This window comes from Musca domestica, unplaced genomic scaffold (genome assembly GCF_030504385.1).
Source record: "Musca domestica strain aabys unplaced genomic scaffold, Musca_domestica.polishedcontigs.V.1.1 9, whole genome shotgun sequence".
Taxonomy (NCBI): Eukaryota; Metazoa; Arthropoda; class Insecta; order Diptera; family Muscidae; genus Musca; species Musca domestica.
Genome location: NW_026712435.1, coordinates 7,470,454 through 7,483,752, shown reverse-complemented (window position 1 = coordinate 7,483,752; position 13,299 = coordinate 7,470,454). Strand labels below are relative to the sequence as shown.

General features: G+C 38.0%; 1 protein-coding gene across 2 annotated transcripts; it reads right to left on the bottom strand.

Moving 5' to 3' along the window:
• Window positions 1–2,852: 2,852 nt before the first annotated feature.
• On the bottom strand, window positions 2,853–4,708 carry LOC101892614 (hypothetical protein). Of its 2 annotated transcripts, XM_059131740.1 has the most exons (5): window positions 4,568–4,708; window positions 4,290–4,500; window positions 3,841–4,225; window positions 3,616–3,752; window positions 2,853–3,547 (listed from the first exon to the last, which is right to left on the bottom strand). In XM_059131740.1, exons 2-5 carry the CDS (start codon window positions 4,407–4,409, stop codon window positions 3,458–3,460), a joined length of 732 nt encoding a protein of 243 aa, XP_058987723.1. In that variant the 5' UTR covers window positions 4,410–4,500; window positions 4,568–4,708; the 3' UTR covers window positions 2,853–3,457. The 2 variants fall into 2 exon arrangements, with proteins under 2 accessions (XP_058987723.1, XP_005181395.1); XM_005181338.4 differs by having other exon boundaries at window positions 4,290–4,635.
• Between the last annotated feature and the right edge of the window lie 8,591 nt (window positions 4,709–13,299).

Genomic DNA, 13,299 nt, shown 5'->3' with positions numbered 1-13,299 from the left:
ACCTTAAGAAAGGAAGACGACAAAGCAGAGCGTACCATGGAGCCAATGGTAATCCTTTCCGACGTGAATGATGGCGGTCTGCATCGATGGACTATTAATTCGGTAGTATGGAAAATGAAGCCGGCAGATAAAGGTGGTGGTATCGGCAAGAGAGGCTGGATAGGAAAGTGGAGCCGTTTCCTGCAAGCGGTCACCTAGGATAATTTATATAGTATAGTATAATTAGTTTTAAATCTAAATATTTTTTATACAGTCCTGTTCTACACCCATTTAATTTCTAATACAGTCCACTAAAATATACGCATTTAAGCCGCCCGGGAGAATGTACAAAATACTTTGTACATACTTTTGAGTGCGGTTGAGGCGCTGGGAAAAACTAGCAATAAACAATCAATATTCAAAAATTACATATTTCCCAGCCGCCATAAAATACCACATGTGAACAATTCGGTGATCTTGTGCGCTGACGCATACGATAATGTGTCAGATAATAAAGGTTATGACCCACACGCACAGATATCGATGCGCTCAGTAGATGCACAAGATCACTTGAATGAAATGTAAAGCAGCCCTGCCATGTTCTCCATTCAATATTAGAATAGATAAGAACAATTGTGTGGCTGCGACTAGGTTAAGTTAGATTAGTTTCAGTAGTACGTAAGGAAAATATTTTTGAAATAAAACTAGAATTGAATCAACAGCCTAACCGTTCGGTTGGTTTTCTCTTCTCATTCAACGATAATTGATTTTCCCCTTATGATATCGAAAAAAATTGTAGGTTCTGGGACAGACTATTTGTGCATGTATTTATTGTTTTGTAGTTGTACGAAGCAATTCTACCTTACTTACTTTTTTATTGAATATAAAAACTAGTTTAAAAGTATCATTCGGTTTTGACGACAAACGTATCATATTTGTAAAATTCTTGTAAATGTTGCCATATGCTTGAGGCAGTTCGAAGTATACCACTTCATCATCTAATACTGAAGAAAATATTTGCATGTGCAAAATTTAAAGAAAGGCACACAGTTACAGGGTGAGATAAAAAAGTGCAACAAAGTCAAACTCCAAAATTTTTACATTTTTTTTAAATTTTATTGAATGAAAGCAAATGTCGGAAATAGCATCAAATTTTAGAATAACTTTAGATTTGTTCGAATTGGTCATCTTTGGCACGAATTATGGCCTTCAAACGGCCAATGAAACCGTCACACGCAATAGTCCAACGGATTAGTATCCGGAGATTTTGGTGGCCAAAATGTTTGCCTACCCAAGACTTTAATACACCCTCCAGAATATTTTCGCGATAATATTCGGCATTTATTTTGATGCCACGGTCGATTAATACGAGCGGAGAGCGATCATCGGCTGTTATACATTTTCAGCTGACCTCTTTGGGAAATAAACACGATAATTTTGTTTGTTTACAAACTACTGGACAACCAATGTTTTCTCATCGGAGAAAACCAAATTCGGCAGTTCACCACTTTCGGCCAAGCGAAGCAACTCTTTAGCTCCTTTGAGTCTATTTTCTTTCTGTTGCGGTGTAAGTTCTTGCACTTTTTAGAATTTCAATGGCTTTACCCGGAACTCATTTTTCAATATTTGCCGAATGGAATATTGCGATATGTTCATCTCACGAGCCATTTTTCGGCCACTGGGACGCTGGTTTCGATCAAGTTGCTTCTTTACTTCGAACCATTTCTGCTGATGTTGCTGTTTTCTTCTGTCCTCTGTCCACTTCCTACGTCGGGCTACACTACGCTCCATGACGAATAACTTTTTTTCTGGAAAATTCTCACTAAAATGCTTTTGTATGCTTGTAAACAATATAATGAGCTGTCACTGGAATAATGTTAACAGCTGTCGGACGAGTGGCTCAGAAATGACAGCAGTCTGAAGTTAGTTTAACTTTGTGGGAAGGTATCACATTTACATCAGATCTCTCGTTGAAAAAATATTATGACATATTAAGTTTGGAAAGAACCGTTGACTTGCTATGAGAGGTATAAGTTTTAAAAATTGTGACATTTTGTGGGAAGGTACAAAGCGGGAGGGCCGATATCTATCATCTTCACACCAGATCTTTTGGTAGTATAAATATTGGAATGTGCGATGTTCAGAAGGAATCAGATGCTTATTTCGCATTTTATGAAAGATATAAATATTCACAATTTTTACGCCTTTGTGAGTGAGGTATCAGAAGCAGTGAGCCGATAATCCCATCTTCACAGCAAATCTTTCGTTAGTAGAAATATTTCGATTCGGACTTATTGTCTAAACCTGTTATTTCGGTGGGGCACGTTTTGGCCGTATCAAATGATATACATCCTCTGTAGCCATATGGGGTATAAAAAATAATAGCCGGCCTCTTCGAAATATATTACCATACTGATAAAAGTGAGATTTTTTGTACGGTTCTTCGTGTAGGTAGGTAGTAGGTCCCTTATAATATAGCTTGATTCTACCTCTTATTATTGTACAATGCTCTTTTCATGTATCTGGAAAAATCCAATAACTTTGCAATTTTCTTCAATATCATAAAGAGAAATCGGTTATCGTTGTGAAAACTTTTACATTCTTGTATTTCTGGAACAGACCAAAAAATCGTCAGATTTCTTAAAGAGTCAAAAAATTAATATTTCACCAATTTTGTTTGAAGAGCTTTAGAAACAAAATCTCCCTGTGTTATGTAGAACAAAATTATATTTGTATAACAAATATTTTTGTGTTTTACGTAGCTAGTTTCACCCATAATAATAGTTGCCGTAAAATATCAATTAATGCATAGTATTGAGATAACCTTTTACGTCATAAAAAGTAATCTATCCTCGCAATGATACCCAATCATATGTATTTGCTTAGATTTTATTAAGAGTAGTAGAATAATTGGTATAATTAGATATATTGTATATTTTTCTGATATTTTGTTTTGTAGTCCAATCGCATTTGGATGTACATCTCTGTGTCATCAAGTGCGTTCGCTACAATTCTACTGGATCGTCGGCGTTCAAAGGAAGCAAAGGGGACTTTGCTTCTGACTTTGTTGGTTTCAAACAGAGTTCTTCTGTTGGGTGTGTGTGTGTGGGGGGGGGGGGGATACTCAGACATCAGGATAACATGCCTGGCTGTGTGTGGGTACATTGTTGTTATATATACGTGTGTGTGTATGTGTGTTCTGTAGTTGTTATATACTCGCTTACAATCAACTATAACTAACTAAAGGTAATATCTTTAAGTTGACTTAATTCAAATATCACACCATATTTCAATTTCCGGATACAATTCGTTGCCATTCGTTAGAACTGCCAATTTGAGTACGCTCGCATCGCATCGATTTGCACAACGTTGGCAACCCTCTCAAATTAACAAACACTGTGCCCTCAATGTTAATTGAAATTAATCTTAGTCATGTCGTAATTTACAGCTGGGGGGTTTCGTGGCACACAGGCACGAATCAATAATTGCCATCGGGGGCATCGGACAGAATGTGCTTGTAGCCATTGCTGCCCAAATACATATTTTCGCGACGGAAATGGAACGGCACCTGGATACAAGAAGAGGGAGTAGAGGCTCACAGTACCTTTACAGGGTTGACCACAACGAAATACTTACAGATCCGGGTGGAGGACATGGTATGGCCACAGTCGCTATCTCCCGTAGTTTATTCATTAGCCGTATGCTGTGGTAGTAATTGTAAATGATGTACCACATGGAGGCATCACTCAAGAGTACAGCGGCCGACATCAAGACTAAACTCCAAAAGAAACAAAACAAAACGAATATTAGCAATCGGAAATGACGTTTGTTTAGTAGCCTTCGCCAAAGGGAACAACTTACAGAAACAGACCTTTCCAATGGTGTGTTCGACAAATTCAGAGCCCGATACCCAAAACGTAAAAACACATCCTGCCACAAAGAAGAAGAACTGTAACACCAACCACAACAGCACGAATTCCTCGCGACTCTTGTAGATGCCAATCAGAAGTCCAACAGCACTCAGCAGATACACCGAGGAGCAGCAAACGAGAATGGAAGCCAGAACGCGTGACGTCATGGTAACGTCGCTGGCCAAATGGAAACGGAGACGATTCAAAATCAGGTCGGACAAGCTGTAGTAGGCATTGTCCCGCTGGTCTTCCATGTCGGCAATGGCCCTGGAATTGGCCTCCTCGATATGGATGTAGGCCAGGATGACAATGAACAGCAGGATGATGGCAATGAACTGAAATTGAGGGTCAATCACAGAAATCCGCATACGAGTAAAACTCAAGGATCCAAACACTTACAAATTGATTAATGCAAATTAGCACGGCCGAAAGGCGAATGTGTTTCGGTCGAATTGGAGACTTTAGGATATTCACCAAACGTTCCAAACATCCTGGCTGAGTTTGTTGCGGCAGTAACATTTTTGCTTTCGTAAACTTTTGTGGTTTTCGTTTCCTTTCACGAAAATTACTTAATAACGTCCCTTGTGGGGTAATGCGAAGACAAACCCCCCTGATGCAATGAAGGTGTCGTTGTTAAATCGATAAATCGGCGAATTATACTTTTGCTTGGTCTTACCTTCCTGGTTTTTGCGTACAAAGTGGCCAACTGCACGTGAATAATAGAATGCACACACACACGGACGCACAAACACCATAGAATATACCGTTACGTATATGTAATAGGCCTTATAAAACAACCACCATTGTCGATACTTCGTGGAAATGATGACAGCAAGAAGCTTTAAAGCTTTGCAGTCGATTATTGAAAGCTCAGTGGCGTTGTGTATTGCTTTGCGTTACGTATGCACTCGGCGACTAAATGTAGCAAAAACCAGCTGATGCCAAATCATGGCAGAAGAATGTATCAACGCTTGAGAGCATTAATATGTCAAAAAAAATTTAAATGTTTCTTTAAATATAAGTAGATTTTTATATGTTTTCTTATACTACTACAGTCGGAGTCTATTATTATTCGCATTTTTCAACAATTTTTACAAATTTAAGTAATCTTTCATTCAACATTTTCAATTCCAAAATTGGTTTGACAGTTCATTGTCCCAGCAGCTGTGTCGACGCGTCTACCTATATTCTTCTACCATGTGCCAAATGTTGGCTAACCCGACGTTTACACTAGACAGATTGCCCCGATTAAGAGTTATATTTTTCTTCAAAGGAACTAGGTCAAATGCAGGGACCAATAAAATCAAGCTAGGACTATGATACCATATGATTTTAATTTTTTTATTTTCTTGGCATAATATGTCAACATTATTTGTTTATGTGTGTGTATTCTGTTTAATAATATCAAAATTGTTCAGAAAATATTCAAATTCGGATGTTTTCCAAATGCTTATTGCAACGTATACATCGAAAAAATCTACATTTAGAGTTATATAGAATATGATTTTGAAAAGAAATTTAGTCCTTTCATTTAGTTTTCGCGGTTTTCAATTATTTATTCAAAATCAATGCACTAAGTTGTTTGATTTTTTCATTGTTTTGATAGCAATTCGGACATAAAAAGCCAAAACGGTAGACAGCTATACGATATACTATACAATATCTTCAAAATTAGCCTATATTGTCATCATTGTACCATTGTCAAATGTATCATAAATGTGTTGAATTTTTATGGGACCAGTCTCAGCTCAACACCGGCAACAATATAAAGGTGTGGGCATTGTACAATAAAGAGGTAAGGTAGAGCTACCAGCTGGGTACAACATTTTTCCGAGTGTGCCGATTTCTGCCAATTTTGTGTTTTATTTTTCAAAGAAAATCCAAGTATTTTATTCATCTTTCGCGATATTTAACTCGTTTTAAAAATAAGGCAAAATATCAAATAAATGAAAATAACTTGTTGCATATAATTTTCCATGGTAGAAGAATAAAGGTAGACGCGTCGACACAGCTGCAGGGACAATGAACTGTCAAACCAAGTTTGGAATTGAAATTTTTGAATGAAAAATTATTTAAATTTGTAAAAATTGTTGAAAAACGCAAATTATAATAGCCTCCGAATGACGTAGTATAAGAAAACATATAAAAATCTACTTCTATTTGTAAAAACATTTAAATTTTTTTTGACATATCAATGCTCCCAAGCGTTGATGCATCTACCTGGATTCTTCTGCCATGTAATTTTTTGTGACATTAAGCGGACATAGCCTCAGGGCTGTACTTCTGTTTTAAGTTTTAAGAAGCTCCATATTGTACCATGGGTGTGGTTACTAAGCAGCTTGAAGTTTGCGCGTGGCATATTTTGTGACATTTCATAAAGGGATGCCATAGTCGCACTCGAATCCTGCCTCCGTCTCCGAACTGCCGAATTTGGTTTTTTCCGATGAGAAAACATTCGTTGTCCAGTAGTTTGTAAACAAACAAAATGATCGTGTTTACTTGCCAACGAGGTCAGCTGATAATGTGCATCTTCGGTTGGCTACCAGAACTCAAGCGAGGCCATGGTGATGGTGTGGGCCGCCATAACAGCCGAAAGTTGCTCTCCGCTCGTATTAATCGACCTGGCATCAAAATAAATGCCGAATATTATCTCGAAAATATTCTCGAGGGTGTATTAAAGCCTTGGGCACGCAAACATTTTGGCCGCAGACCTTGGACATTCCAACAGGACTCAGCACCATCGCACTTAGCACGCGCCACCCTAGAATGGTTACAAATTGAGGTTCCTTGCTTCATCAAGCAAGAGCACCATTCGGGCAGCGTGTGTTGTTTCATTGGCAATTTGGGGGCCATAATTCGTGCCAAAGGTGATTAATTCGAACAAATCTAAACTTATTCTAAAATTTGATACTATTTGCGACATTTTTTGCTTTCATTCAATAAAATTAAAAAAATACAAGTAACAAAGATGTAAGTTCGGCCGGGCCGAACTTTGAATACCCTCCACCATTTAGAAAGAGTTTGGCAATTTTTAAAGAAATAAAATCCGTTAAAAATTCTGTTGAAATCTTAAAAGTACCAAATGTAGCCGTCATATTAGGGTCTAAACGACGACGAAACTAAAAAAAATCGGTGAATAATGTAGCTAAAATCATCAATATAGGCAGGTACTATTATATGGGGGCTATACCAAAATGTGAACCTGCACAGATACCTTTCTGTCATAGGCTGTAGTAATAATTACGAACTTCAAATGCCAAATTTGAAACGATTCCGGTGAATAATGTCGTTAAAATCATCAAAATACCGAATATCGGCACGTACCGTTTTATAGGGGCTATACCAAAACGTCGACTTACATGGCTCATTTTCAATACCAAAAGCCCAGCAGACATAATATACATTTGAGTAAAATTTTATCAATCTTCTTCATTTCGTTCGGAAGCGTGGGTGATTTCCACAGACGGATAGATTATGCTTTTTATTGTGCTTTTTATTTTATGCTGATCAAGAATTTATGCACTTTGTGGGGTCTAAAATGTATATTTCGAGGTATTACAAACGGAATGACAAACTTATATACCCTCCATACTATGGTGGAGGGTATAAAAATGTAAAAATTATGGCGTTTGACTTTGTTGCAGTTTTTTTATCTCATCCTGTATATCCGATTTTCTCCAAATTTTGCATAAGTAAGTTAAAATATATTTTAATAAACAGGCATAGCTGAGGGTATATGTCTGCCGGGAAAATAGACTGATACCTTTTACATTGACTTTTCTTATTTCGTATTTGACACACAGTTAACAACCATTTTAGCATTGACTTTACGGCATTTTGAAGACTTTCGATTTCACCGCCAAAAATGAAAGTGGACCCATTATTCAATCCTGATTATTTCAATTTTATAATGGTGGTGGGGTATTAAAAGTTTGGACGAACTTAACGCGTTTTAACTCGTTTGACGTTGAATTTTGTGTGGAACTGTTACGGAATGGCTTTTTGAATGGAAATTAAGAAAAAATCTTAGTGGAAAACTCGGAAGATTCCGCACGATTTAATTTTGGTCGATATAAGTTAAAAATTTGTTCTTAAACTTGGCAAATTTCGGATACTTACGAAATTCGTGATGGATGACGGTTTGCGTGGAATTTGACATGTCACTTTTTTGTCATTCTCATTGGCTGCCGAACCTCCTTTCATTCAGTGAGCTGCCAAACCGGAACGAATCTCAATAAGTCCAAGTATCCAAACCCAAACCCCGACATCACAAAGAGCATCAATCTCGTTTTCCCTGGTAACATTCAACCCGTCGACAACCGACGATGTTCCCAATCACTTTCAAATCGTCAATTCCATCCACAATTCCGAACGATGAACCCAAGCATCATAATTCCTGATCTCTCAATCTCGTTTTCCCTGGTAACATTCAACCCGTCGACAACCGACGATGTTCCCAATAACCTGCAAATCATCATAACCCTGAACGCCGTACACAAGCATTGTAATTCCCTATAATGCCCACCTCCGAGTAGCCGTCATCATAGTTCCCGATTGTCCACGAGTCGTTCACCTTCTAGCCTTTACTCAAATTTCTGACCATCAACTGAATCGTATACTTGAATATCCGAGCACCTCCGAAGTCCATTCGCCATCCTATATTCAATAATTATCTTATCACATTTCAACACGAGTAGATTGTACACTCGATTTTTATCCCCAGGAAAGGGAGAAATGGTCCCTTGGAAACCCTGTGTACAGGGTTCATAACTACATGTCATGCAAGTCAAGCTCTTGCATTTTGAACAAAAAAGGGGAACATTATCCCACCGTATCGCTTACTATTCACAGTTACGTTAGGATTTACAGCGTCGGTACGGTCCAATGGTGCCACCAGCTCATAAACCCTACCACACTGTGACTTTTTCTGTATGCAATGCTTCTGACTGATCTTCATTCCAAAATCGACAGTTCGAAAAGACATTTTTTTACTATAGTTCCGATATTCTCTTATTGGCAACAAGACTACCAAATAAGGCAGCCATTTTCCAAGACTAGTAGTGTGTCTGTAGTTTGGAATTTTTAATTGGTACAATTCGATTCCATTGAAGATAAGTTGTCATATGCTTATCGTTGTGGTTGTAATAAGTTTATTATTTTTTGTTTTGAAAATCATTTCCATTTGCTATCCGCTTTTCAACAAGTCATTCCTTCATTTAATGATCAACATCTAAATCTGTGCAATGGGCGTAGTGGCCTCTAAATGATCTCGCGTAACGCGTTCGACAACAGCAAGTGTGGAGAGTAACAGTTAGCTGTGGCATCGGTCTTGTCGGCCTCGTCGGACTCGTTTGGGCACATCGGCTCCAAACATTGATATATTGATTTCGAATTTAATTAAAAATCTGTCAATTTGAACAAATTTCGAATGTAAAACAAAGATGAATTATGGCTGTTGGACTGTTGCTGCTGTTGTTGTTATTGCGGCATGTCCACCAAGTGTTGTTGTTGGACTCATCCACAGCCCATAGCTGGCAGTGGTGGTACTGCTGTAGTTTTGTTATGATAAATTTACAATTTAAAAGTCAATTTAGATGTAACTATAAAAGTCCGCCATAAATTCGGTTGCTGAAAGCCAACACAAATGGGAGTTGCCATTGACTGTGTTTGTGCAACAAATTGATTGTTTTATGTTCTTTTCGTCTTTTTGTCTTGTTTTCATGTTCTTGTTTTGCATCATCATCATCCTCGTCAGCATCCGCATCTTTATTATCGCTAGTTGTCGGAAGGAGGATATGGGTGCTTTTCACTTCTGGCGCAAACAATGTTGTTGTTCATCTGCCGAATTCATAGCTGAGCAACTGAGCAACAAGGTGTCTGTCCGTAAGAGACTTGTTGCTGGTCTCGTGAAGGAAATCAATGAATCAACCGCCCGATGGTGGTAGTGTGAGCAGTAGGTGCCACTACTCTAAAGTTCAGGTAGGCCTTGTCGAATAGCAATGAAAATATGATGAAGACCTCAGGGCCAAAATATCCATTCGCGATTGACTTCTTGTTATCATTGGGCGTATTTTATTAACTTTTAAAAGTTATACTTTCGAGTAGGGACAGGCTGGAGCGGTGTGAGGCTTAAGTCAAACGATGCCATTTGTTGGCCAACATCGTGATGAAGTTAAATAGTAGGCAAAGGGCGCGGGGGATGGTGTTGCTGTACAACTCGGTAGCAGTGTAAATCGCCTGAATGCGAGATAGCACGCATGGATTGGTGTTGTGATTGCATCAGCATGGCAAATGTTAAATTGACTAGACAACAAGTATTTGTGTACCAGGCAAAAAATTCCCCATTTTTTGGTCCCTGATGTTGCTGTTACAGTGCCACTGACATAGGCACTTTGGAGGAGCGTAAACTTTGTAGGAAAGTAAAATTCTCTTCTGAGAAATTCTCTCGAATCATCTAAGTTTGAAAAAATATTATATTTTAATAGAACAGTGTTGGCTTGTTTGTTGGGGATACATAGTATTTTGTTGTTGCAAAGTGGTCAGGCTTAATCCCTTTATTGCTGTTTTTATAAAAACAACGTTTGTCTATTAGTGGAAAACGATGGTAACTTCTGGGGAGAATATCCCAGACAAAAAACAAGGGAACTTATGAGGATTGGTGGCTCTTTCCGAAACCTAGGTATTCCCTGCCTTACCCTCTGGTAAACATTACCATCCTTCTCCACTAATAAACAAACGTTGTTTTTATAAAAACAACAATAAAGGTATTAAGCCTGACCATTTTGTAACAACAAAATATTATATTTTAAGTAATCGCTTACAAACTAAATTAAGATGACACAAAAAGTAACACCCGAAAAAAGTGAATTGAGAGAGAGAGAGTCTTTTTGAAACAGCTTATCCGGGGTTTGGCAGATCATTCGGTAGATCATTCGACTGGGAAGCACCATTAGGTAGTTATCATTATCCACTTCATTCCTCATTATTTTACTCTGGTCTGGGACAAAACAAAGCTGTATAAAGTCACGTATTTTCAAGAGAATCTTCTTTGCAATCAATGATGGCTCTCGATTTGATGGCATTGGTCTTGACAGACTTGAGGATCGTCAGTCTATTGATATATGTAGTATAGGCAGAATACGTCAGCACCGGTTCCTTCATCCATCTTAGGGCCGTTTGTGTAAATAATCAGACCTTCCAGAGGAGGTTCACCAGCAGTCCAGGCGTCTGACTAGCTGATTTCTGATTTGAAATATATTTAGATTTATCTTTCCGCATAATGTGTGCGAAAATTGCATACGGATTTTGGATAAGCACGTCAGCTTGGTACATATGTAAACAAGCAAAATTTCGCACAGGAAACCCACACACAGAGAAGCCGATGCACTCAAAACGGTTAACTGGGAATAATTCGTCCATTTTTTTCCGTTACAATCGTTATGGTGGCGATCGTTATCGGTTCATGTTGAAAGGCATTTTGGTTCACAAAAATCGAAAAGTTTTGGCAATATTTAGCTTCAACAATACGGCGCTACGTTCCACACAGCCGAAGCTAAACTCGATGTTTAATCCCTGCTGTTGAAGATCGCATTATTAGCCGCAAAGCTGATGTCGGTTGGCCAACCCGGAGCTGCGATTTGACACAGTTGCACTATTATTTGTGGGGTACAGTGTTACGTCGACAAGCCAAAGACAATTGGCTACTGCATGGCCAGCTAAGGCATCCATTTCATTGAAATTTTTGTTCATTATTAACCGGAAGGATTGTACTTTCCAATAAAAAAAAGTTTTCAGTAGTTTTTTATAGCATTTTCAAAAAAAGTTATTTCTTTGGCACGAGTACTTTAGGAAAAAGTACTTTAAATTTGGTGAAAATCGGTTAAGATTTGGGGGTTTAAACCCCTCACAGACATAATATACACTCCACAACAATGAAATTTGATACCGGACGTCAGATACCGCTCGAAAATAATTCTGCCAAATTTTATCGAGATCGGTTCAGATTTTAATATAGCTTTGATATACATACATCTTCATTTGATTTTACGGTTATTGCCCACCATATATGTAATATTAGCCCACAACCGAAACTCAGTCCGGTATATATATTGCTCCTATATATATTTTTATACCCTCCACCATAGTATGGAGGGTATATTAAGTTTGTCATTCCGTTTGTAACACCTCGAAATACACATTTTAGACCCCACAAAGTATATATATTCTTGATCAGCATAAAATTGAAGCAGATTGATAAAATTTTGCTCAAATGTATGTTATGTCTGCAGGACTTTTGGTACTGAAAAAGGGCCATGTAGGTCCACGTTATAACGGTACCTCCCGATTTTCGGTATTTTAATGACTTTATGGTCATTTTTTCACCAGAATTGTGAAAATTTGGTATTTGAAGTTCGTAATGGATACTACAGCCTATGACAGAAAATTGTCTGTGCTGGTCCACGTCTTCGTATATCCCCCATTTAATGGTACCTTCCGAAATTTGGTATTTTGATTAAATCGACATTATAACCGATTTTTTTTATACCCTCCACCATACTATGGAGGGTATATTAATTTTGTCATTCCGTTTGTAACTCCTCGAAATATTCATGTCAGACCCAACAAAGTATATATATTCTTGATCAGCGTAAAATTCTAAGACGATTTAGCCATGTCCGTCTGTCTGTCTGTGTGTCTGTCTGTCTGTCTGTCCGTCTGTCTGTCTGTCTGTCTGTTGTAATCACGCTATCTTTCGAACAAATTGAGATAGAAGGCTAAAATTTTGCACACATGTATTTTTTCCCAGTAGGCAGGTTAAGTTCGTAAATGGGCCATGTAAGTTCACGTTTTCACATAGCCCCCATAAAACAGTACCTCCCGACATTCGGTATTTTGATGATTTTAGCGACATTATTAATCGGAATTGTTTCAAAATTGGTATTAGAAGTTCGTAATGAATATTACAGCCTAAAACAGAAAATTGTCTGTGCAGGTCCACGTCTTCGTATAGCCCCCATATGACGGTACCTCATTCGGTATTTTGATGATTTTAGCGTCATTAGCGTCATGGAGGGTATATTAACTTTGTCATTCCGTTTGTAACTCCTCGAAATACTCATCTCAGACCCAACAAAGTATATATATTCTTGATTAGCGTAAAATTCTAAGTCGATTTAGCGATGTCCGTCTGTCTGTCTGTCTGTTGTAATCACGCTATCTTTCGAATGAATTGAGATAGATGGCTAAAATTTTGCACAAATGTTTATTTTTCCAGTAGGCAGGTTAAGTTCGTAAATGGGCCATGTAGGTCCACATTTTCATATAGCCCCCATATAACGTTACCTCCCGACATTCGGTATTTTGATGATTTTAGCGACATTATTTAACGGAATTGTTTCAAATTTGGTAT

Excerpts from the sequence above, each read along its gene's own strand:
- LOC101892614 (XM_059131740.1), bottom strand. The coding sequence starts at position 4,409 with ATGTTACTGCCGCAACAAACTCAGCCAGGATGTTTGGAACGTTTGGTG. Across the intron at positions 4,226-4,289 it reads TAATTTGCATTAATCAATTT|TTCATTGCCATCATCCTGCT; the intron begins GTAAGTGTTTGG and ends CCTCAATTTCAG. Across the intron at positions 3,753-3,840 it reads CATTGGAAAGGTCTGTTTCT|TCTTGATGTCGGCCGCTGTA; the intron begins GTAAGTTGTTCC and ends TTTGGAGTTTAG.